The sequence below is a fragment of the Oreochromis niloticus genome, linkage group LG20 (assembly GCF_001858045.2).
Source record: "Oreochromis niloticus isolate F11D_XX linkage group LG20, O_niloticus_UMD_NMBU, whole genome shotgun sequence".
NCBI lineage: Eukaryota > Metazoa > Chordata > Actinopteri > Cichliformes > Cichlidae > Oreochromis > Oreochromis niloticus.
The window spans coordinates 6560072-6586413 of record NC_031984.2 but is presented as its reverse complement, the minus strand read 5'-3'; the positions used below and the strand labels follow the sequence as shown (position 1 = coordinate 6586413).

The 26342-nt window shown below is 40.6% G+C and overlaps 2 protein-coding genes across 2 annotated transcripts; both read right to left on the bottom strand.

Moving 5' to 3' along the window:
* Positions 1-1466: 1466 nt before the first annotated feature.
* On the bottom strand, positions 1467-4298 carry ackr5 (atypical chemokine receptor 5). The gene is made up of 2 exons (XM_025901814.1): positions 4079-4298; positions 1467-3009 (listed from the first exon to the last, which is right to left on the bottom strand). The coding sequence occupies exon 2, from the start codon at positions 3004-3006 to the stop codon at positions 1933-1935; it is 1074 nt and encodes a 357-aa protein (XP_025757599.1). The 5' UTR covers positions 3007-3009; positions 4079-4298; the 3' UTR covers positions 1467-1932.
* A 5483-nt stretch (positions 4299-9781) lies between these two features.
* On the bottom strand, positions 9782-25541 carry pip4k2ca (phosphatidylinositol-5-phosphate 4-kinase, type II, gamma a). Its single transcript, XM_003457057.5, has 10 exons — positions 25067-25541; positions 22986-23083; positions 22645-22741; positions 22096-22242; positions 14581-14727; positions 14226-14264; positions 13997-14110; positions 13464-13728; positions 12499-12602; positions 9782-11804 (listed from the first exon to the last, which is right to left on the bottom strand). Exons 1-10 carry the CDS (start codon positions 25223-25225, stop codon positions 11724-11726), a joined length of 1251 nt encoding a protein of 416 aa, XP_003457105.1. The 5' UTR covers positions 25226-25541; the 3' UTR covers positions 9782-11723.
* Positions 25542-26342: the final 801 nt, after the last annotated feature.

The window sequence follows — 26342 nt, the reverse complement described above, 5'->3', positions numbered from 1 at the left end:
ACACCTGTTGGAAGCAGCCTATTTCAGTCATTAGCCAGAGCTTCTGGCCATAGATGTGGTTAGGAATTTAAAACTGAATGCCTGAAACCATCCCTGTGCAAACTGGAGGTTCATTGCTTGAAGCGAGTCATCGCAGTGATGCTCCTATGCTGACAGGCTCATTTCTGCAGGAGGATGCAACCCTGCTGCTTACAGCTGGTTTTTGGGGAGATGTTCCCCCCTTAAAAGGCCTCCGAGAACTCTAGCATCAACCTCTGTTTGTTTGTTTTTTCTTTTTTTGATATAGGCCAGAAAATAAATTTTAAAAGCTGGGAATCACTGTTTTAAAACACAAAATTACTATTTTTATAGAATAGAAGTTAAAAAAATAGAGATTATTTTTCACTTACACTTGATTATTTCTGTATCTGTTGATCGACTGAGCGTTTACCTGGATTTTTATAATGCAGTCACCATATTTTTTTTTTTCTGTTAGATGCCGCTCAAAACTGCAGGTTTGGTCTGTTTGAACTAAGATGAGAAGAAGCCACTTGGTGGCAGTGTATCCTGATGTTAGCAGGTGAAAGAAGGCAGCTGTTGCAGCAGATATTATCTGCTGTAATATCAGGATAGGTTTTTGATGTCAGTGATTGTGATTACAGAGTAATTACACTGATTGCATATTGAAGTAGCATGCCATTTGTAGCATACTAATTCTTCCTATTTGCAGTCACGGTTTTAAAACACTACACTTTTATTCAGTCTGTTCTTATGGTGCATGTTTCACTCAGATAAAACACGAATCCACAGAGAATATTTTTGTCTTTGAAACATAACAGTGTGCGTTTGAACTTAAAGAGACGAATTCCATTTTAAACACAAGCTACACTGACTTGTTTAGAGCGTGTGACGTATGTTGTGCTGTAGAAATGTGACATTGAAGTGCCCATTTACACATTTCTGTGCGATTTTTGTGTCTTACCTCATATTTATGACAGGAGTGCAACTATTTATTATTTTTATGCCTTTCGTTCTTTATTTCTAAAGCTAAATATGAATGTTTTTTTAATATTGTTTTTGAAATAAATGCCTCTAGGAAGACTGTTATCACCTCTGAATTATTTTTTTTTTTTTATCTGTTGGATGAGCTGCTCCATCATCAGAAATTCAGTGATGAATCTGCAGAAATCTGCTTCGTCTGTTTCCAGCAGCTCAGACCTTTGCCCTTTCAAAGCCTGGTCTCTTCCTGCTATTGTGCCATTTGTGGACACACAGACCCCTCTTCTTCCCCCCCTGCCTTCTTACCATTTAACCTGTTGAACATGAAACATTCCAGAAACGGAAGTAAATGTAATAAAGATGTGCAGAAAGGAGAGTCATCTGTTAGAACGGCAAATTTCCTTGTTAAAATAAACAAGTTTCCAAATGAGTGGCTGTGTTTTGTCATCATCACATCAGCGTAAAAAATCCAACTCAGCTTTTCCAGCTCAGATCGAAACAAGCAGCGTTTAAGGGAGTTTTATTGGGTGTTTTTGTTTTGTTTTACAGACATGACTACATCAGCATCCAGATAAATAAGCATTTAGTAACATTAAGCTTTGATTTCTATGCAATAAAACAGTTACATTTTCACATTTGCATTTGTGTATACTGATATGAGGATTTCTCCTGTGGGGCACTGCAGCACATTTTGTTGACACGAATTCCTGGAACATTCACTGTGCCTCGAGTTCCTGTGTGAGTTGAGCAGTTTTGCAGGAAGACATCAAACATTTCCTGCCCCCCTGTGTGTGACACTCTGATCAGGTACATGCTTAACAAAACAGGAAGTGGACTACGAGAGGAAGGTATGAGCCCGATCAATGCCTGTGGTACTGGAAGCGACAGGGCTGAATTTATTCAGTCAAATATACTGCGACTGAAGCTTACTTGATCCTTAGCTCAGCTTCCTTCTTATGATCCAACATCAGAATGGCTGGTGCTGGCGTTACTCAGCTTCCCCGGGTCTCTACCGCCCTCATTTGCAGTTTTGGCGTTGGCTCTGGGTCCCACCTGTTCTGCAGTCCCCTCTCTGGGAATGTAGTTCAACATGGTGTTGATCAGGTTGTTCCGAAAGCTCTTGCTGAGGAAATTGTAGAGGAAGGGGTTGGCAACACAGTGCAAAAGCGAAATGCACTGCACCACGCTAAAAGAGAAGTAGAGCACTTCCACCATGTTGCAGCTGAATACATAGGGGTCAAGGTCGTCTATTATCATCAAGAACGTGACCAAGTGGTAGGGAAGCCAGCACATTACAAACACCAGGGAGTACACGTGCACCAGCCAAACATCCCGTCGGTTCTGCACATCTGTCGCCCTTTTGGCTGCACGAGCGATCAGTACGTTGCAGGTGATGATGACAGCAGCCGGGCCCAGGAACTGGAAGACCAGGCACAAGAAAGACACTGTGACGAACCATTCGGTGTAGCTGTATTCAGGCAGCATGTAACAACCTGGCTCGTCCCACTCCAGAAGATCCACATGGACGTTCTCCAACAGAGCCAGAAACAAGGAGAGCCCCCAGAGGCCCCCACAGACCACCCACCGCTTCCGGCCTCCCGCAGGGAAGAAGCTTGACGATGACGGTCTTGACAGTGAGAAATAGCGCTCAAGGGTCATAAAGGCCAGGAAGAAGGAGCTGCTGTAGAAGTTGATCACGTAGATGAGGTGGGTGACCTTGCAGAGAAAGCGACCCCACAGCCAGACCTGGTCCAGGGTTACCTCCATCATGAAGAAAGGAAGGATCATGATCACCATCAGGTCCGACAGGCTCACGTTGATGATGCAGAAGAGGACCCCATTGGAGGAATGCCTTCGGCGCCAGTTGACCCAGACGACCAGCGTGTTCTCCATCAGGCCCACCATGAAGATGAATAGGTACATCAGGAAGAGGGCGATGCGCCGGGATGTCGTGTTGAGCTGGAGGGTGCACTCGACGACGTACCATGGCGTGCCGTTCAAGAAGTCTAGCGAGTGGTTGAAGGTCATGTTCTGGAGTGAAAAGCAAAGGAAAGCGTTTCATATCCTGACAGAGTTTAAATTTATTTTGAGGTTAATCTGATTATGTTTTAAGGCGTTGCATAAGAGGGGCACAGGAGGAGGAGGAGGTGGTTTACTCAAAATGTTTTTGAGAGGTGAATACAAAAAGCCCAGCAGGTTATTAGAAAACTATTTCACAACCTACAGTGTGCAGTTCAGAGCAGGAGTGCCTCGCTTTCAGGTGAATGCATGCATGGATTAGTTTAGAATTCAGATTTATAGCATGTTTTTCATTCACAACGCTCCACATATATAACTCTGCACATCTAAAACACAGACGGTTTCCATTCCAAGCATTCTTCTTTCTCACTAAGCTCTAAAGAGGTCAAAAACTCAGAAACACTCATGCTATGTACAATAAAAACCATGAAATAGATCTTTCTGCAAGAAGTGTTGCACAAGTTTTGACACCTTTAGATTTTATCCTCACCCCCATGCATCTTGGAGGAAGGTGAATTTGTCCGCAGTACCTTACTTTACTATTCTCATCCAAATCAGCCTCCCACATTTCCCCAAATTGCAACCTGAAACTACTGACAAGCTTGCCTTTATTTTTTATTTTTCATGGAGAGAATTTCAACAGATTCAACTTTGCACATCTATAACAGTGAACAAGGAAAAAAATGTGCTTTTCATTTCACACATCCTTCTATTTAAAAATAAAAATCCAAAGAGGTCAAAACTCCAAAAACTTGCATAAGATGCAGAAATACATCAACACAATCTGAAACATGTTGGTAAAGCAATAAAGCTGCGCTTTATACAGAGTGTTGCTGGATCTCTGACCTCTTCAGACTTGCAAGTTTCAGATTTTGAAGCCTCTATTCTCTTCAAAATCACCTTAATGCAACCTAACCACTGACAATCTCTATCTATATTTCTGTGTAAAAATATATAGAAAACAATAACATGATTTTCCACACCTGACAACAGATGGATGTATAAAGTGTTTCTCTTTAAGATCTAGACTAAAGGTAAAGCGGGTTTTAACAACCTTGAAAATTACTGAGTTTTCTCGTACCTCAGCGGCGGTGGCGGTGTGCACAGGAGCTGAACGGGGGAGGTTGCTCCTGGGACCTTATCGTCTTCTGGAGAATCTTCTGTGTGAAGTCTGCAGATGGGAGATGTGCCTTTTCAGCTCTGCTGCTCAGGACTATGTGGGCAATAGTCCTGAGAAAGTCCTGATCGAACAGGAGTTTCTACCCTCCCATTTCCCATGAACAAACACACACACATATGACATCCTCAGTGAAGTACAGGGGCACCCACAAAGCTAAAATGAATGTAAACTCTAGTTATTATCATAAATACTAACTGCTTTTTTTTTTTATATTAACCAGGATTATTTTATGTTGAACAGAAATGTGTCTAATATAAACACATATTAAGGCCATTCTAGTGAAACAATCATTTAAATAAAAATAATGTATTGCGCCTGAATAGGGAAGTTATATAAGGAGAAGAGAGAAAGAAATGAGCAATAAAGAAACTCAAGTTTCTCAGTGGCCCAAGTTCCCTTTATAAAGTTCACGCCCTCGTCAAATGGGTTTACTTTGAAAACCTATATGGGTTTTCAAAGTAAACCCATATAAATAAGTATGTAAAAATGAGAATTAAATTTACAGTTTTAATCTAAAAAAAAATGTAAATTTGCTGTTGATGGCTGATTGTTATTAAATTCCATTAAAAAAAACAAACAGATTAAGCTGTGAATAATGCAAAGGTTCTACTAGTAGAATAAAAGTGGGTTCTGTTAAACCCCTTTTAATTAAAGCTGGAGGTCTGCACCTGAATCACATCGTGTCTGTCTAATTTGAGATCCACTGTGGTTGTGTACAGGGGCAAAAATGCAAAAAATAAAAACATGCATCATTGTTCAAATATTATGGACTTACCATTGGCAGTTTGAAGGTTGTTCTGTAAGAGACAATAACTGTAATTCTCCCCCTGAAGGGCGAACGTAATCGGTTCTGTTTGCTTGTCCGTCTGTCCAGCGTCCATAGTTTCTTTTTAGATATGTTTTTATGTTGTGTGATAGTAGATTGGATTAAGGTCAAGGTCGCACCAAATGTGAAAAAAATCAATTAAAACTTTTTATTACCCGCAAATTTTTATGGATCGCCTTCAAACTTCACAACAATATACTAGGCCTCGGGGGATATGAGTACCCAGGTTGGATATGTATTTGAACTTGACCTTTATTGTTAGTACCCGAGGTCAAAGTTGACAGTGGAAAAAAAAAATGTCAACAAACCTTAGGAAAGGGCATGGAGAGAGCTGTACAACACGCTTTTTTATTTTTTCCAATGAGACACACAATGAAAATGAAATGATGCCATAAAGTTTTTACAGCTCTTAGAAGCCAAAGATTTCGGCCAATTCTGCCCCAATCACATGGGTAAAGATAATAAAATACACCATCTTAGTATGTAATGCTTCAAGGCCATAGGTCAAAGGTCAGACATCAGCTTGTGGGTAGCATCTGGGTTACCTCGAATTTGATAAGCTGTCATAAAATAATAAAAATCATCATATATATGTTGTATTATACATAACAGTACTACAATGTTGCAGTAAAGTCTGGTTATTTTGCTACAGTAGACCAATGATGGTGCAATCTCCTTTAGTTTCATGGTCTCTGGGATTCTGTGGGCTCATTTCAAGTTTTCCGTTTATTTTTGAGTTTGTAAGTCTGATTTTCTTTGTTAACTCTTCAAGTTTGGATTATTATTGTAGGTTGAGTTTTGTTGACTTGTTTCTGGAATTATTCTTGTTTTGTTAGAATTGTTTTTGTCTAGTCTCCGTGCTTTCTTGTTGTCAAGTCCCTGTGTTTGTATTAGACGTTTGTTTCCCTGTTCGAATCCTTTCCGTTTCATTTTGTCAGTCATGTGTCTCATGTACTCCGGCTTCTTGTCTTCTTACCTTGATTAAGTTCAGGTGTGTTTTGCTACCCATGCATTTCCACTGCCCCTGATTAGTCTATTTGTGTGTATATGTATACATAGATGAAGGATAAAAGGAAATGGAGACTAAGCATTTATTTATCTTGCCTGTGTTTGTTCCTTTGTATGCATCATGCTCCAGTTTCCAAGTTTGGATTTTGTTTCTTTTAGACTTCTTACAAACTTTAGACTCCTAACAAAGAGCTCAGATTTTTATTTACCTGTCTGTCTGCAAGTCCTGCATCGTTTTATGCATTTGGAATAATGTCCTTCAACATAAAATTGGGAAGACTTGGAATATGTCATCATATAGAATACATATTATAATCAAAATAAACCTCTATGCACAAGAAACAAGGCCAAAAGTTAATATTGGATGAGTGTTATTTAAATTGGTCATGATTCGGTTTTTACCAGCTGTAAGGGAAGCAAGGCCGAAGCACTCAAGGTGGATTCAAGCTGCTCTACCATGGTGTAGACCAGGGGTATTGAACTTCAGGCCAGTGTCCTGCAGATTTTAGATCTCACCCTGGGTCAACACGCCTGAATCAAGTGATTAGTTCATTACCAGGCCTCTGGAGAACTTCAAGACATGTTGAGGAGGTCATCTAGCCATTTAAATCTGCTGTGTTGGATCAAGGACACATCGGAAACCTGCAGGACACCGGCCCTCAAGGCCTGGAGTTCGATACCTCTTCTTTAGAACTTGACTGCATGCTTTGGAAGTACATTTTTCCCAACACTTACATCTACTTAAATGTAAGTGTTTAGCGGTTGCCACTTCAGCATGCAGTAAAGTTCTATACTCTTGCTAATGACCTGCTAATTTTATTCATGTGTGTTGTAGCAGGGACACATGGAAAAATTTTCAGGACACCGGCCCTCGAGGACTGGAGTTTAACACCAGTGGTGTAGACAGAGAAATGGAATAACCCTAACCTTGAAGGAAGAGCATGAGAATAGTGTTGTGGAGGTGAAGAGGGTGTCAGACAGGAATAATTAATTTAAAGCTAGAAACTGAAGGTGTGATGTTAAATGTTGTCAGTCCGTATGCCCCACAGGTTGGATGTCAGAAGTGAAAGAAAAATTCTGGAGTAAGCTGGATGAAGTGAGTGTCCAGAGGCGAGCGAGCACATGTCAATGAACATGTACATGAAGGGAACAGAGGTGGTGTTGATTAGGTCTGAAGGAGAGAAATACTGGAGGACAGATCGTACCAGGTTTCCTGAAAACCATGGAAATGGCTGTGGTGAAGACAGAGTGGAGGCAGGGACACACAGGTTGACTGAAGGCCTTGTGTATTTCAGCAAGACAATGCTAGACTGCATATAGAGCATACTTTTGTAGTAGAAGACTGCTGAACTGGCCGTCCAGCGATAAACAAAAAATACAACACAGTCGAGCAGGCAGAATCCTGTTCAACAGCCTTGGCTTAAGTGGTATAAAGGTTTGCACTGACTGAGTGATGGAGGGGGAGGATGCATTTGTTAGTTATCTCACATGATCCTGTAAGTACAATGCCAGTAAGAAGAATGTAGAAATAGTATAAACAGGCCCCACATAGCAGAGAACAATGCCAGGAAGCCGTACTCTGTGCTGCGATGCCGAGTGTAGTGCGAGGTGGGAGCCCTGGGCCACCCCAGCCTCACTGAGGAAGGGGGCTCTTTAACCTAGAGAAGCACACATCCTCATCATCACAACATTTCAACACTCTTAAAAGTGAGCTTGGCTTAATCTCTGTGGTTATGGATCAGGTGATTTACTGACTGAAGTACTGGGACAAAAGAAAGTTAAGATTGGTCTTGAGGGATGGTGGAGGACAGGGAACAAGTGCACGGCTCCTGATGAGTGAGCCCGGATAAGCCCTGGCCTCACGGCTGGGGCTAAACCAAGGTCAGCAATATACGAAGAGAATGCAGGAACGTTTGTGTTGGCCACGATTCACACTGATTAATGGGATCTGTCCTCTGGAATCAACCTTGCTACTGTCTCTGGGGGTGGTCAGCAGTTTGTTGCTTACTGACCCTTCAACTGCTCCCTCTTTCTGTCTCAGAGCCCATCCTGTTGACTGGGCATCCCCTTCGGTTTTCTGGTGAAACAAGGAGGAACCAGTCAGCACATTAGATCTCTGCTGATGAAACAGGAAGGAACCAGTCAGCAGAAACACATCTTTTGGAAACAGTGAGACAAAAAGCAGCCCCTGACCTTCATCACATTATCTAAGAACAGCTCTGATGTCAACACCGATGCTTTATCGGATTATTCTGACCTGCAAAATACTACTTCGCCACTAACAAACTACCTCCAGGGTAACCATTTACTCGCACTGTAATCCAAGACATTTTCACTTGCAGATTTATCACTTTATGTCTGCAAACGTTTGACTGTATAGCCCATATGCAACCTCGTTTTTCTTAGGATGGTTACTGACAGTAAGATTAACAGGTGTCCAAATACAGACAATCACCTCAGCTGATAGGGCTTTTTCAATGTTTTTCCCATTATTTTGAGCTCCAAATACTTGTGCTTCAGCTTTAGTGAGTGAAATACTAGTATTTTATACACTTCTAGTTTCAACTGCCTACATGATAGTGACCAAAACACCAAATATGAGCCTGAAAAATGGTCATTATGTATATCTATATCCATCTCCCTCTCTCGCTCTGGATGTCGTGGTAACATTATATGCCTTTGGCACATCTTGAAGAGGATGTGGGACCTATGGAATCTTCAATATCCAACATCCAAACAATTAGTGGCCCAGCGTTCCAACATTCTGAAAAAAAAGAACTGCTATCACAACTGGAGATTGATAAAATACAACACAAATGCTACAGCAAAAGTGAGCCAAGACATCAAAGTATGACAGAGGGAGCGTTGAGTGTGACCTGAAAGATGGGATCATTGAGAAGCTGGAAACCTGGACCCTCCGTAGCCAGGTACCAAGACTGCCCTCTGAAGGTCTACTAGATGATGTGAATGCAGCGTTACGGACAATCCCTACAGAGACCATCACGGGAACTAATCAGCTGATCTACACCACGGTAGCAGTGGTCACGGAGATGCTTGGCTACAAGATGAACAGCCAGCAGTTCCCTCCATGGAGAAGGAGCCAATATCATGGTAGCAAGGAGGGAAGTCAGCCAACTATCAGAGCTGCACAAAGGTGCGAGGGTGCCTAAGAAGTACAGCAAGCTGCCCATACCTGAGGCCTTGGAAACTGCCAAGCAAGGTATCACATATTGGCCAGCCACTTAAAGAAGTAGAGATAGAAGGCAGGAGAATAAAACCAGCTGTACTCACTCAATCTCAAGCACCGATGTTAAGATTTTTACTGGGAGTAAAGAGGGCGGACAAGATTAGAAGGGCGGCTCAGGTTGAGCAGCTTGGAGACAAAGTTAGGAGCCAAGCTGAAGATAATTTGGACATATGTAGGAGGGATAGTGGATACACTGGTCAAAGGATGTTGACGATGGAGCTGCCAGGCAGGAGGAAAAGAGGAAGCCCACAGAGAAGATTGATGGATGTAGTGAAGGAGGGCATGCAGAGTGTTGGTGTGACTGAAGAGGATGCTAGAGATGGGTTGAGATGGCGGCAGATGATCTGCTGTGGCGACTCCTAAAAGGAGCAGCTGAAACAGTAGAACCTCAAGTCTTTTTTTTTTTAAAATCACATTTTCATACACTTAGAAGTTGAGATAGTGAGCATACAGCTCTCCCCACACACACACAAACACGCACGCACACAGAGTTACACAAGAATGATGAGTCGAACACTTTCCAGAAATTCTTGGTAAAATATATTTTGGTCCAAAAGCTGATTTGTAAAAATACATGTGCAATCATGGAGTAGATGAGGCATCATACAGAGAGTATCACTGCCCTGTCACTGTTCAGGAATGCTGTTTAGTATCCCACTGCTGTAAGGCTGAGCGACTGAAATGTAGTGTTTTTATCCAGAATGTTTCACATGGTACTCTGGTTATCACTAAATCTCAAATACCATTACATTACACACATGATACTTCATAATCCTAATGCTACTGTGACTCATATCGGTCATTTTAACACACAAAATACTACACCAGGAGTCAGAATCATGACGGATGGGCTCATTCTCAGAAGCTGTTTTTCATATTTATTTTACAACAACAACAACAACATCAAAAACACATGATTTTTTTTTTTTTTAAAGGCAGTAATGATCCTTAAATATTTGCACCTTCATAAATCACCTTCAGACTACCCTATGTCCTAACAGGCTAAGAGATGTGTGCCATATGCTTTCTATTTTCTTCTTTCTGGTCGTTTAACTGTGACAACGTTGCTCTACACATTTTAATGATAAGTCTAATGGAGGCTTTGGTGGAAATCAGCATTTGATCCGCTCAAACTGCGTTTCATTTACCTGCTCTGCAGCAAAACACTAATTCAAAGTGCAAATCCTGCTTTTATAAAGCTTTGATCCCACACATTTGGCACTGGAAATCAAATGGCATCCATCTATACATAAATAATAATATTCTTCAAGTGCAGAATCTAGTGTACTACTGCCTTTAATACCAATCTTCATTAATTAAGAGCACAGGGTGTAGGAACATCTGCCTACTGGCACCTCTAAACCTCATCGATGACAAAAACTGTCTAAGAAAATGAAGTTGTGGTTTTATCATTTATTTAAAAATCTATTTAAAAAAAGACATTTACATCTTTTGTAGATTTTTTTAAACTAGGTTATTATTTTACTGAATCATTTAAGATCAATTTGGGGTGCATGCAGTCTGTGAGTTGACACTGACATGAAAGCATCACTGCAAGTCAAAACTAAATTCTTCTGACTGATTGCTGTCTTTTCGTGTGATTAAGTATTTCTCTCCTGATAGCAGCGCCTCCTTCCACAGAGCAGAAGGGTTCGCTGAATTCTCTCATGAGAATGACGCAAATCTTATGCTATGACCTTCACGGTCACCATATTTTAGCCCAGTTCAATAAACCGAGATTTGGGACAATTTTGAATAGCATTTTTGCTTGAAATAAACCTCATTGACATTTTTTGGGGGGGTATCTGTAAAGCAGACTGGACACGGTGCCTCAAGTCTGCCTCAATCTGAGTCAGTACACTCAGATACTGATCGTTCACACAGAAACCTCTCATCTGCAAATGTATCGTCAATCAGCAGTTATCGTCCAACCCAGAGATGTTAACCACAAGGTTATCTCTGTGGTGCTTTAGAGGTGCATATAAGCAGATTTTTGTTACTTTTAGAAAGAGCTATGAAACACATTCCCCTCTACTTCCTGCCTTTTTTCTAAGCTTTAAGCCAACATCTCATATTTATTTCACACATGAAATTAGTGTTCTCATCTAATCCTCTGCAAAAGCAAAAGTTTAAACAATCTAAGTTAAGTTCACAGCTGGGAAACCAAAGTAAAGCAGAGGAAAGAGAGACATAATATCTGAACTTACACAGATGCAGTTTAACACTTTCAACACTGATCAACAGCAGGTACCCTATTGCTCCAGAGTTATTTCATTAAGTGTTAACATCTACAGAAATACATCTTAAAAATAAATATATGCATCAGAAGTAGTATATTATATTGCTACAACTTAAGTCTTGCCTCAGATCATCAACTCTAAAGAATGACCTGTGTGTGTGTGCATACTAGTTTTGGTCTATAGTAGAAGACTTTTAGCTCTCAATTGGATCGACCTGTGGCAGTGTTACGCAAATATGTTTGAGATGAAATCACGAAACCTTTTGGCGTATTGCTCGGGGTGGACTGTGGAGATTTCAGCACCAGCCTGGAACACAGAGAGAGAGGGAGGGGGAAACAAATAAATAGATAACATTGTCAGTAAGTAAGTAAAGTAACATTTTATTTATATAGCACCTTTCAAGATAAAAATGACAAAGTGCTTCACCGAAGCAGAAACGGACATACTACGTCCAACAAACAAAATCAACCAAAAGCAAGTTTAAACAGATACGTTTTTAACTGCTTTTTAAAAGAAATGACTGAGTCCACGGATCTCAAACTCAAAGGGAGCGAGTTCCAGAGTCTGGGAGCCACTGACACAAACGCTCTGTCACCTTTAGTTTTTAACCTTGTATGCTGGACAACCAGCAAGCCCTGGTCACAAGACCTCAGGGACCTGGTGGGGCGATAGGGAAGAAGATGATGTAAGCTACACCATGCAGGGCCCTATAGGTCATGATTACAATCTTAAAATGGACCCTGAACTTAACAGGGAGCCAATGCAGTTGGATCAGCAGGGGAGTGACATGGGAGTATTTGGGATACTTTGTCAAAAGCCTAGCAGCAGCATTCTGAACACCCTGCAGTCGTTCCAGGGAGGCATTATATAAGCAAGTAAACAAGGAATTACAATAATCTAAGCAACCAGTTTCATCTGTAAATTTCTCGACCTCCGTACGGGTACGGTAGAGTGTTTCGAGCGGCTGACAGCAGCCCTCCACCTCTCTTGTGCTACTCACCCCGTGTTTGACAGTTTTTGCTGCATGAGCGGCTTTCTTCTTGGTGTCATACTGCGTGAGCACATCAATCAGGCCCATGAAGTAGACCTCCCTCTGAGGGGCTCCTGAGATTAAAAGGCAGAGAACAATCCGGATTATTTTACCAGGCTCGTAGTGACAGCAGCAGTCACAGGTCTCATTTAAAAAGCATCAAACCAAAAGCTCCCTGTTCAGATATTAAAATTAGAACCTCTACAGCTATATTACTTTCCAGTCATTTGTAAGAGGCCCATCCAAAAAAATTTCTTCATGATCTAAAGTTGTCCGGGTGATATCTCCAGGTTGATACAGCAATAAGCAACAATCACAAGGGTTAGAATATGACAGTATATTAAAAAGTTATTCTCAAACAACAGACAACCTGCCTGGTTGCCACCTTCCGACATCTTGATGTGACCTTTGGAGGTTTTCTCCAGACAGGAATGAGACAGGTAAAAAAAGTCAACGTCCTCTGTGTCATAGCCTTTAAACTGGTGCAGTACTATTTGAACCATGACACATCCCATAATACTCACGCTCAAAGTTTTGTCACACAACAAATTGCAGAATACAAAAACAAGTTAAGGTGCAAGTTTTAAACAGATGTTTATTTTAATCCCTAAATATTACACGACCGTATCCTGCTCTGGCTCAAAAATGCTGGGAGAAATAAACCAGCTTGAGTGCTAAACCCACCCCCATGTACTTTGGAGCCTGTAGCTCATAAACTATTTATAGCACGAAGGCATAATTTTGCATGCCAGAGACAATCGGCTGATTGTGAGGCACTGATTGATTCATCACAGAATGACTCAAAAGATGTAGAAACAAACAATTGGTGTTGGTTTAAAAAATAAAATGAAGACAGAAAACAGTCACTGGTACTGGTGTGATCAATGCAGTCAGCTAACTTTCACGTTTAAGCATCCCCTCCCACCAGTATTCACCTGGGCAGCTCCTAACTGCATACACGTCCACATAAGGGTCGAACTCCCCGGGCCCCAGAGGTTTGACAGAGGACATGTAACCAGCGATTCCCTCCGGAGAGTTGCCATAAGAGCCCACCGTAGGGCCCGGTACAAGGCCGTTTTCTGCCTCTGGATCTTCCTCTTTGACCTCCTCCTCACACTCCTCCTCCTCCCGTTCAGCTCGGCCGATGTCGTGGATGCCGAGCAGCAGGCTGTAGTCCATGATCTTCAGCCTCACTAGAAACTGAGCGAGGAGAGGACAGCGTTTTCTAAAAGGCTTCTATAACCAAGCTTAAAAAGAATACCAACTTCGATTTTCAAACTCTTAAACATGATAGATCTGCAATTTCCCCTTCCACTGAAACTTCTCCTCCTTCACTAGTAATTTAAGTAAATACATTTAATATTTCCTAAAGAGCATCAGAGGAGCAGTGCAGCCTCAGCGGGCTGATACTGCCACTGTGTGGCAGAGGAGAGAAACAACAACAACAACAACAAGACCGCTCACCCACCTCAACATCTCTGTTTAGCTTCTCCATGAACTTTTCCTTCTCCTCCTCAGTCACATAAACCTTCTGCATGTTGTTCCTGAAGTCCATGTCTTTGAAGGTAGGGAGCTCTTTGACCTTCAGGGTAAAACAATAAATAAATTATACATCTCAGGAGGACTCTTGGCTTTGAGATAAAACAGAAAACAACATAATGACATGAAAAGAGGACAAAGAAAGAGGTTTCTTTTACCCTTTCTTTGTCGCTTGCTTCCCGATCCACCAGAGAGCCCTACAAAGAGAAACTGCTTTTAATATTACCACTGATACATCAAACAGAAAGAGTGAGAGACCATCTAAAAGAGCAAAATACTCAATTAAACGGCCAGTTATTAGGAATAAATAAAGCCCAAATAATGAAAACATGTTGGTTTTTTATCTGAATGCTCAAAGCATATCTATACATTTGAGGAACAAACATACTGTAAAATTTGGACCATTTCCAAAATCTCAACTTGTGGAAACTAGCTAACTTCCTCATTAATTTGTGAATCGCTGATGAGAAGTAGTGATTAAAAAGGTCAGACTGCCATGCAGTTCCTCTTCACCTTGAGGTCGTACTTCCTGTGTACCACCAGTCTGTGGCTGAACATGTTCCTCATGACCATCAGGTAGGTCTCCTCGCTGTCCACGGTGACGCGGTACATACCCAGGAACTGTGGCAGCAGCGTGTTGCCGTGACACTTCACTATGTGCTGCAAAGAGGAAATGACTGTGAATTTGCATGACAGGTGGAAAAAGAGGATTAATGTCAACGGCAGAAACAACTTCACAAACACAACGAACAAACACTGAAGTTAAAGCTTCAAGCATTCAAACTCTCTTTCGAAGTAAGAGAGATTTATAATTCTACTTTTATGTCTGTGCTGGAGAAATTGAAATCAATGTCTCAATTTCAGTTCAACTGAAAATTTCAATTGAGTACGGCGATGTTTTTTTATTCTCCTGGGTCTTTGCAATGCTTCGTATCGTCTCTCATGGAGAAATGAGATTCATCATAAACCTTAAAGCCCTGACACTTTATTATGTGTTGTACACTTGGGTAGAATGATCTGCTTTGCTCTTCCACAGATTCAAGCTCGAGTATATTCTTATGTACAAGGCCACGGTTGGTCTGCTCCTGTTTCTTACTGATTGATCAGAAAAGTGTGGAAAGCCATTATCTTCTGTGTCAAGACCCATTCCTTCCATCTGTCCCTAAAGCCTGAGCTGAATATGGAACAAACATGTTTACATTTGCAGCTCCTACTGTCTGAAGGTTTGCTAAAGCTTAGAGATCTGCTCTGATTGAATCAATTTAAGTCCATCATTAGTAACCTGGAGGCAATAACGTCAGAGTGCCATTATGTTATTCCTGGAGATTACCACCCGTTTTGCCTGAGATGACTATGACAATTACCTAATCTGATGTTGTCAGTTTCTTTAGCTTTGAAGACCAGATTATCCAACTATCCTTGTCTTAAAATATTCACTTTCCCTTGTTGTACCTACGCTGATTTGCATGCAAACATAATATTATTTGCTTCTCTAGTAAACTTCCAACTATGTTCCTGAATATCGTCTTGGTTTGGCTGCCAAAATGTGTCAGGATAAAGAAAACCTACTCTCAAGCACAACATGTTTGCAGACTGCCACTGAAGAACAAACCTGGAAGACTACACCAGCAGGTGTCAGACTGATAAAAAAAACCAAACAAACAACAAAAAGAAAAAACATGTGGCATTGCAAGATTAAATGTTGTTGCATAAAAAGGAAAAACATGCAAATCTAATGATAACTACAACCTTAGAAAATACTGGTGGCAGCCAATGGTACCCCACAGCCTCCTAGTAGCATCAATCTAAAATTCCTATGTTAAAACTCCGGCAGGGTTATGACAATAGGTAAAAAACTTGAAAACAGTGAACTCTTGAAAACACAAAAAAAAACCTAGATGAAGTCCAAACTCTGCTTTTTACTCAACAGTCCTGGACTGCAGCTGCATAGCAGCCATGCAGTGATTGGAGAAGGTGTTCATCCAACAGCAGGACAAAATCCTGATTCAGCCGAAGAAGCAGCTGAATGATAAAAGACTGCCACAGCAGCGGCACAGCTAGGGACCCAGTCGGTAAGGAAATACAGAAGGTGAAGTGATTGCGCTGGTAAGTAGCAACTGAACTTTTAAAGCATGAGATGGAAACACATAAAAAACAAGCAAAAGTATACTTGGGCAGTCCTTAATAAGCCTGGCTGGCTCAAAAGCATGCATGGGAAACGCTGAAACTACTTGTTTTCATCTGGTACTCCATCACCAACAAACTAAAGTTAGACAGACCTTTGCAGTAAGACCGGTTGAACAACTTATTTCAGCAACTGTGCATAACGGCAGCTTTCCTGAGAAAAATACACCGACTGTCGTTTACAAAGTGTTTACTGAGGCATCGAGTTTCGTTTGCACATCAGTAGGTAGAGGACACGCCCACTGTAGTAAGATGATGGTGCCCATCATTTTTTACTGAATTAACAATTCCTTTGACTTGAGAATGGGCCAAAAATCTAGCATCGATTACTCAAAAGATTATCAACAAACCCAAATGTTAACTTCACAAGTTACAGGTCGCTTTTGATGGAGGCCAATTACTGAGTGTATCAGGGTCAGACTTTTAGCTGTGCTCAGCACTCGCTATAGCAGTCAGTTAAAATAGATGCTTCCCTCAGACTGGCCTCATTCAGTGTCCCATCAGACCAATAGATGCTCACAGTGTTAAAAAGACATCTCTCTTCGTGTCCTAACACCATTTTCTGACCACAAGGCTGTCAGAGGATCTGCAGCTTGCATACATGTGGATGCTTTTCTGTACAGCTCAGCTATCTGCATGACTTTTATACATAACTCTATAAATGTTGTGTCAAATTCAAGTTCAAATTAAAGCCTTGACTACATGTAGCCTTCATATTTTACACTCAATTGATTCACTATGGCACACAAGCATTTCAAAATTATGGCTGAGTCAGTGAACCACTCCCATCTGTGTTAAGAAAAACTTGTAATGTGTACAAATGAAAACAGTACTTTTAGAGACACACCAAGAAAACATGCACCATAAGCAGTGGGATATAAAACATCTCGATGTGGTGGTGCCTCACCCAACCAGCCCCACCCTGGAGTGTATCTAGAGAACATTCTTAGATAACTGCATGAACAGGCGGGTGTACATAAGTTCCTAATAAAGTGCTCATTGAGTCTACAGTGTGGGAGGTTAAGGTTTTGAAGGTGTTGTCTCTCAAACTTACAACACACACAGAAGCTGTGCTGTTAGATTTACATGCAAAGTGATCACAGGCATCACCTTTGCTTTCTCTATCGCCAACCGAAGCCAGTTACACATGTTCAGCCAATTGTTCATTATCACAACATTATCTAGCAACAAAGCTGGTAACAGTAAGATGAAATGAATCGTGATGATCATTGGTGTGAGTGGCAGATGCACACGCTTAAACTATCTTTTTCCCCACGCTGTAAATAAACATGAATCCCCAAACCAAAATGCAAATACCTACCCAACAAACAAATATCATGAGTTTCAGGATTACTTCAAATAAAATGTTAATCTGCATTTCCAAGACTATCTGGTCAACACATTGACTATAAACAGGCACCAGAAAACATTTGGAAACAAGAAAGTTGCCCATTCTCTGGATGCACATCACTGTTATACTGACGCTCTTTCTGACAGTTTGTTTTGCAGTTCAACAGCACTCCTTCTTTTGTTACTACTGGCTGACAAAGACACAGGACTAGACTACTATGTGTGCAAGCAAATATAATGTAATTTTATTGTAATGCATTTAAAAATGTTGCTATAAAAATCCTATTTTTGACCGTTTAGCCAATGAAGCCCATCGCACTTGTCGTAGAGCGAGAGGCGAGGTACACTCTAGACAGCTCACGAGTCTATCACAGCACCAGCAGACCAGATCCTCAAGACAAAATCCCTACACCTGCCAAAAAACACAAACCTCACCCAAAATATTGTCAAAATTCATTTGAGTAATGCTAAAGTAAAGTCAAAGCTCTCATGCCCCGTCCAAGCAAACAAATGTTCTGCAGGCTAAAAAATGTAGCATAGAAGATAAATATCCTCCAGAAAACTCACAATAAACAAACTGATCTACAAAACCAACTAAAATGCAGATACACAAACAATGAGTTGATTCAGTGCTGAATGAAGTAAACGCCCTGAAACAGAGCTGCCATTTTCCTCATCTCCCTCGCACTTTTATGTAGGCTGCATAACCACAGGCTACACATTCCACCGAGAGCCCAAAGCAGCCAAAGGTTTGCTCAGTAGACTGTTTAGCCTGAAGTGAGATCTAGTTTTGAATCATCTACATGACTCAGCTGCACCAGGCCGGACGGCAAATGGTAAATAAAACCTGACGTAAACAAACAAAACAGGAAGGAAAGCATGTCACCGCTCTAATCTCCCCTTCAAATGTACTCTGATATTTACATGAACGCAGATGTGGCGATATGAACATTTGAATATCTTTAATAAACCAACAATATAGGAGCGTGTTTGTTCAGCCCTCTGCGCAAAGTCGTCCTGTGACTAAAACAGAAAAAAAAAAAACAACCTTGGCTAACCTTGATGATGAGAAATGCTTTGGTCTGCGGAAGGATATCGTCTTCCAGTTGGGCTTTCCGCCCACAGGAAGGTTAGCAGCCTGACTGAGTGTTTGAGAAACACCTTAAAACAAATCCAGGATCTCCATCAAGGACGATTCAAGACAATAAGCAATGATTTTCTTGCTCACAGCACCAGTCTGCTGCCAAATCTATAAATAGTTGAGTCGACTTGTTTTCATAATCCTTTTCATAATCTGCACGAAATGCTTACTTCCAAACCTCCGGGACAAATGCTTTTGTTTTTTTCAGCTGCAAAGGTCCAAATGAAGGAGACAGAGAAAATACGTGAAGTAGGACACACAGATGATCAGATGGACAGACAGACTCAGGGCTGACTGAAAGAGCAGCAGGCAGATGGGGAGAAAGGACTCAAGATGCTCATGGGGAGGTTTATTTATAGTCGCACTGCAGGATGAAAAAGAAACAACTGGGACAGTCTCCAACTTGCATGTCACCCTTTTATTAGTGTCACTCTTCCTGCAGCTTCTCAGCAGATTACCGTTGAAGGAAACGTGATGTTTCAGTAAAGATGTGAGGTTAAAAGTCTCTTGATGTCCCCCTCACCCTATGACACTAAAAACAGGTTGAAGCCTGAACGTAAACTGGACAACTGGAAGAAAATGAATGGATGGGGAAAAAAAGATAATATGAATCAAGTCAGCCTTCAAATTGGTCTGACTTTTTACTGACATGAATTTGCATAAACGTAACTAAAATTAGTGTTTGCTTAGCTGTCTTCTCATTAACATCTTGCCAAAATCCAATACTTGTTCTATCAATGTCCAGAAAAAGCCTTCTTCCTGTTTCTTCCCTTCACAATTAAAGGCCCTGACATCTACACCCTCTGTTGAACATCAAATTCTAGGATTAAAATCAAAGTTAATCTCTGACTTTACTGAAAGTATACATATTTTTTTTAATGTTTGTTTGTTTTTGTTAAGAATGTGTGTCACCAGTTAAATATTAACTGACATTTCCACTATCAAAAAAACTCTGTTCCTTGGAAAAGAATGTTTATGAATCAAATTTTGTGATCCACAAACAAAACAGGTTCTGGGTTTGTTTTTTACTCTTGCATTAGTTGCATAAAATAAATATATTCTCCACAACTTAAGCTTGAATGACAAAAAGCACAAACACCACTCCCCTTGTCTTTCTCTGCCCCTTTTCCTTTTATTAGAACATGTTTAATCTAAGAAGTTTAAAAACTCTCAGCTTCCACACAGAGATATCATTGGGCTCTCTCACAATCAACATCATGTCATAATCTTGTTTTACGCACCATTTTAATTTTCTCATTTTTTTATGAAAACAAGACTTATTTAACAGTGCTGTGTTTTCAAAACTAACTTGATCACAATAACCAGCCCACATAGGAGAGTCTGGACTTCTGAAGTAAAGGAGATGCAAACTTAACAGGCAAATGGCCGCGTGGGGATAGTACTGGCTGCTGCATTAGCACGATGAGGAAGACACATGCAAGAACAACTGAATTCATATCCCCTTTTTTTCCCCAGAGTCAAATCAATTTATATTACTTCAGGTATTTACACTTTGTAACAATCACGCTTGTTTCCGAGAGGCACATGTCGGCCGTAGCTCAGGCTCATGAGAATCTGATTTAGAGGCTGTCGTGTCAGCTCAAACCATACAATTCCAGCACTGATTGATCAGTGCCTCCCCCTAGGAACGCTACTTTTCTGCAACAAATTATTCAAACCACGCAGCATCATATTAGTCACGGACTTGAGTGTGTGGATAGTGTTATCTCTGATACTCACCACAGGTATACATTGGCTAATCTGCTCATCAGCATTTATAGGGCTGTACGTCACTGACCTTCAGAGTGTACTTTTATTGAAACCATTTAACCAAAACCATAAAACTTGCAACAGACATTGCCATTGTTGTTTTGTTGATATTAGCTGTAGCCAATAGGAATATAGGACTTCAGGCAAAAACACTTTGATTTTCACTGAACTCTACACCAACTCTTCAAAGATCGCATCTCATCTCAAATACCTGACATAGCTGCGCAGAGCTGTCACAGACCTGTGTTGTGCTAGCTTTACCTGACCTGGACCTCATTTTCATTTTTGTTTTGAAGGAACTTCACACAGACTTTCTGACAGACATCTGTAGTCATCTTTGGCTCTGCATGTGTCGTGTGTTGGCACAGGAGGATCTAATCTCACAGCACCACACAGGCTTTTGTCTGTTTGTACACGCGTGTGTCTTAAGAAAGACAAAAATAGTCCCATAAACCACTTGGGGTTTGGTTTTTGGGATTTCGTTTATTGTTAAACTTAGAAACTAACTGCTAGTAAATCCTGTTTCTCGTGGTTACGTAGATGCTATGTTAACACCTGTAACTAATCACTCGATCGTAGTTGAAAGAATTTACACCCATTTAACCGCCAGTGTTGTGCAAGTATTTATCTAAATATGATCTGAAGAGGCATTTGGACCGGAAATGGCTAACTGCGTCAGACTTGACTAGAATTTGTGCAAACTGGCGCAATGTAACATGTAGTTACATTTCAGACAGGCTTTAGCTAATTCAGTTAATGACACTGGTTCCACACAACAAGGCAGAGGCCTTTTAAAAGTAACCATCAAACAAACAAAAGGGCCACAGGCCACAAACAAATGTGGCCTGTAAATTTATTAACAATAAATAAAGTTTTTTTTCCTGCATATACATTTTTTGGCACCCAAAAAAGAATGTCATCCAAAATCACCAAGAATTAGGTTTAAAAAATAAAAATATATAGGCTTGGTTTTCCAGACATGAAATAAGCCTAGCCCTAGAATAAAAGCAACTGCAATGTTCAAACCTTTCTTTTAGTGTTAGTCTTAGGTTTAATCCAAGTCTGGGAAACTAGCTGGGAGGGTTTAAATATAGTTTTGTTAATTAAAGCTTCAAAAAATAACAGGAAAAGACTTCTGTAAGGTGAGCCAACACAGACTCTTAAGCCTCAACTATATGCAGACCAGTGCTTCCATGAAATTTAATCTCAAGCCAGGAAAAACAATGTAAATAATCTTTACAAAAAAAAAAAGTTTTCAATGTCATAAAATACTATAAATAATTACATTTGGAAGAGAAAGAACTAAGAAAATAAACCCATGGGATTTAAAAATGACATAATATTTTTCATTTTCTCAAACAACAAAAATCAAGCTGAGAATAAAGCTCAACAAACAAATCATCAGAAGATTAAAATTAATCAATGACTCGTGTGCTGATCAGAGTAAATAAAGGTTTGGGCAGGCCAGAAAAGCTTTCTACACGTCTAAACGGCCTGCAGACAGCACTAGTTTGGCTGACCTGACACACACACACACACACACACACACACACACACACACACACTCCATGCTATAACCATACCTGGTGATACTCTGACAGGATGTTGTGCATGTCTGCCACATCCTCGCTGGAGATCTGCTTAACCACCAGCGTCCGGTCGTAAGAGTTAAGGAGCAGGCCTTCTCCCTGATCATCAACGCTGAAAGGTGGGCTGCGAGTCAATGACACCTGGAAACGTCGCACAGGTTAGCACAGGATCAACACAGGCCCTCATCTTTGGTAAAGTACTAATGACAAGAAATAATTTCAGTCATTTTTTTTATGAAAACAAGCTACGATCATCCCTTATGGTGCATTCACCCCAAACGTGCAGTACCACCAATGAAAGCTCCGCCTCTCAAATGGCTTCAACACAGACATCCTCCATTTCTGACTGTCGGTGGTGCCAGGAGATTTACAACTAATACTTGCTGTCTTTGTGTAGCCCAAAGCAAATTCAGGTCAATTCTCTTCGCTGCGCAGACTGTTTATGTACTCGAGCCCGGCAAAAACTTCATGTTTGTTTTGAATGCACCATCAGTATCAACAGTATCATCAGTGATTATCAGCCAACGACTCAACTTTACACACCTGATAGTCCAGATCCTCAATACCAAACCGTTCCCTTAGATTTCGAAAGACCTGAGGGCAGTATTCTTTGAACTTGAAATGTCCTGGGAGGTTTTCCCTGTGAGAGGAGGCAGTTAGGAAACTTAACTCATTCCAAGACAAACATGATTTACTTCTCACTAAATTTAAGCTCCAAAACATTTGTCCAGCTCTACAGTCCAACACAAACATCCAGTCTTATCACTGACTTATACCCTGATGGGTTTTTGTAGTTTCTCAAAAGCTTCAAGTTACATTTTCACTTGACTAGTTATATATTTCAATCTGTTCCATGTGAAAATGTGCTCATTTCTGAGTCTTACTTGTTGAAGAGGTGGTTGTTGACTTTGATCTTAGTGTTGGCTTTGAAGTCATCAGGCAGCAGCATGACGGGAACAGGCACCTGGTTGAGATCATTAATCTGCAGAAAAAAAGAAGCAATCATTAAACAGAATTCATTAGTGTCTGAAATAAACCCACAACTAACAAATATCGTTTTGTCTTTACAAGCAATGAAAGACAACTGATCTTAATGTCACAATGGGCTTCACAGAAAGATTAAAAATACATTAACCATTCAAAAGAAAATGATTAAAAATACTTGAAAATGACAAGAAACAAGCCAAATGAAGAGAAAACAAGTTGGGCAATAAAAAGAGATTTTTAGAAGAGATTTAGAAAACAAAACTTTGTAACTCTCAAGCTGTAAGACAGCATTGTGGGGACTTTTGTCAGTTTTCTGATGTTGCACAACTAAAGTGGCTCATTAATCATTTTAAGAGAATCCAAAATGAGGCCATCAAATGTCTTTCATGTAAGAAGAGAAAAAGCACCAGATTCCTCATATCTTGCATTAAAGCAGCATCAAATGTTTAGTTTAAAATTACTTCATTACTTTTTAAAAATTTCTGTCAATCTGATACTTTTTAAAAATTATTATTTGTAATTAAGAATGAGCTACTTTTATGCATGAAGTATAGAGTGGAGCAATCCTGCTGTTACTCAAAACCACAGGCAAACTCTGGGTTGCAGGGGGGCACCTCTTCATGCTGTAAAATGCATAAAAGTCTGCATGGATCTCAGCTTATTTGCTCTGTGACCTCAGCAAACACTTTCTTCATGACTTTATGGGCTCATTAACTAGTTTCAGGTCCTACTGAATAAAACATGGAGTGCAGTTTATAAATTAACGCGTCCACCAAAAGGCTTAAATATGCTCAGCAGCCCATCATATTCATTGAACAGTAGGACAAGAATAAAAAGAAGAATAAGACATTTGAGCTGTAACATGTTTGCAATATTTTAGTTGAAATTTAAAGGCTGTTATTGTTAAGATGTGGTCATTATTTCACAGCTGTGTCAGAGTTTCTGCCTGATTCAGCAAGTTTAACCTTCAAGTGAAGTTTTTTAAAACATAAAAATGCTTTCTACCAGGAATCTGTTCATTTACACACTTCTATTTTTTTTGTTTACAGGAACTGACCCATCAGTGTGGCAAGACTGAAGGAAACCTGTGAGGTCATGTGCACCCCACCCACAAAGATCCACCTTTTGTATTTGTAAGCATTTTGAGATATGCACAAAAGATTTACAGAGACTGAGCCACATGCAGAGGATCTTCACCCTATACAAGCCATCATACAGCGATGCTGGGATAGTGTGGAAAGAGACAGACAGTGATCTCAGAGAGAGATTACTTTATTTTAGTAGTCAGCTGCTGAAACTTCCAGTTTTCATCTCACCAGTTCCCTATCCTTTATTTCTAGCGCCCCACCCAAACACAACAGTCTAGAACCACCCTGATCTCCTCTGTGTGACACATTTTAAAGGTGGGTTTTCAAACCCATTTTGAAATATGAAAGTTTCAATTTCAGGCTGTCAAAACACAGATGGGTTCTGTGGTTTTATAGCCCGTATGTGCCAAGTCTGAATGTTCTTGTATTAATGTATACTTGTCTTTTATGTTTGTTTATGCCATTCATTCATCTGTTATGTAGAAATTGTGACAGGTGTTGTGACCCCTTCAAATAATATATACATCTGAAAGTTCATGAATATTAAACTACACCAGGAATTCTTTAGCCAGGACTTTATGTGAATAATTTTCACTCGAGAGAAACTTCAGCAGGACAGAATCACATTTACCTGCTTTGTAAATAAACTGTAAGACTATAAAGACCTGTCAGCCCTGCGTGCCGCAAAACAAGTTCCCACCGTTTGTGCAGCTCTGTAAACATCCGTGTTTTTCTCCAGGTGAACGTCTACTGTCACTCAACCAGACGGATTTCGATCTAACACCCTTACCTGTCCGGGGATGTTACCTGTAGTCTGGCTAGCTTTCTTGCTAACACTGAGTTAGCACAGACATTAGCATTTAGTGATACGTTAGCTAACACCGACTCACCGAGTGATTGACGCCCCACATGAAGACGCTCAGCACGGGGTCGCTAGCCCGGAACACCTTCACCTTCTGCTGCACGAAGTGCTTCTTCTTCGTCTTCGTCTTGGGCGCCAGGATCACCATAGGACTGGAGGTAGCCCCCGTGTTACCGAGGGCAGCCATGGCCGCAGACCGTCTCCCCCTCGTGCCCTGCTCCGACTGGCGCTGATGCGGGCGGTGACGCCTCTTCCTGAAGGCTGCCGTCACCCGGAGCTCTCAAGCTAAAGCGGCTAACCTTCCTCGCGCTGTTCTGTCCAGGATCGCAACAACCAAAGGTCACCAGACCCGCTCAGGTGGTGTTAAACTGACGCTGTTTCCCTAAAGCACCGCTTAACGTTTAAACCGAGGAGATGAATCATTACTAACTTCACCCAAGCGTGACTTCACAGCTCCATGTAATCACTGACAGACAGTCCACCACCGCCCCCTCGAGCCCACCTGTGTTATTATAGACCACGTGGTCAGTGTATGATTAATTTCTCCGTCAGTTGGATACAGTTTCTTAAAAACTGGATCATATCAAATGTTTATTCATTTCTGTCATAGATCTGAAAATGAGAGTAAATATTATTCTAATACTGATATATAGTAATGTGCAAAGGTCTTGAAACAGCCCTCATTTCTTTTCTATTTTGCTTCCAGGCAGCCAAACTTTAGAATAAAGTTTTTTCAAGTGGTTTTGAGCAACAGTTCTCCAGTCTGTTTTCAGTCATTTTCAATCCAGTCCTTATTTCTGAACATTTTGTTTGCAAAAACTGACTTATTTAAGAATGAGAAAGGTATAAAGCAGCATTGTGTCTACACATAACATGACCTGGCAAAAGACCAATGTTTCTTTAGGCTCTTTGTTTCTAGCAGTCTGTCACAATAACACATAATTTACTCCAATTTACTCCAGTTCTTTGGTTTAAAAATGCCAAAGATAACACAATTTGACACGTAAAAAATACATTTATATATTTTTTTCACAAGGTAATCAAGCAATAGGAAGAGGATTAGGGCTCCTGGAGAAAAAAGGTGGGAATGTGTTTTTTGTTTGTTCAGAATATTTTCTCAGAAATCTGAAAAAATATGACATCCCCACCTTTTCTACCCTAGTGGCTCTAATCCTCTTCTGTGCTAAACAGCAATTATCCAAAAACTTGGCATATTTCAGCAAGGTGTGCCACTTTTCCTTAAAAAAATTTAAGGAAAATTGAGAAAAATGGATAATTGGAGAACAAAGGAATAAGTTGAAGAG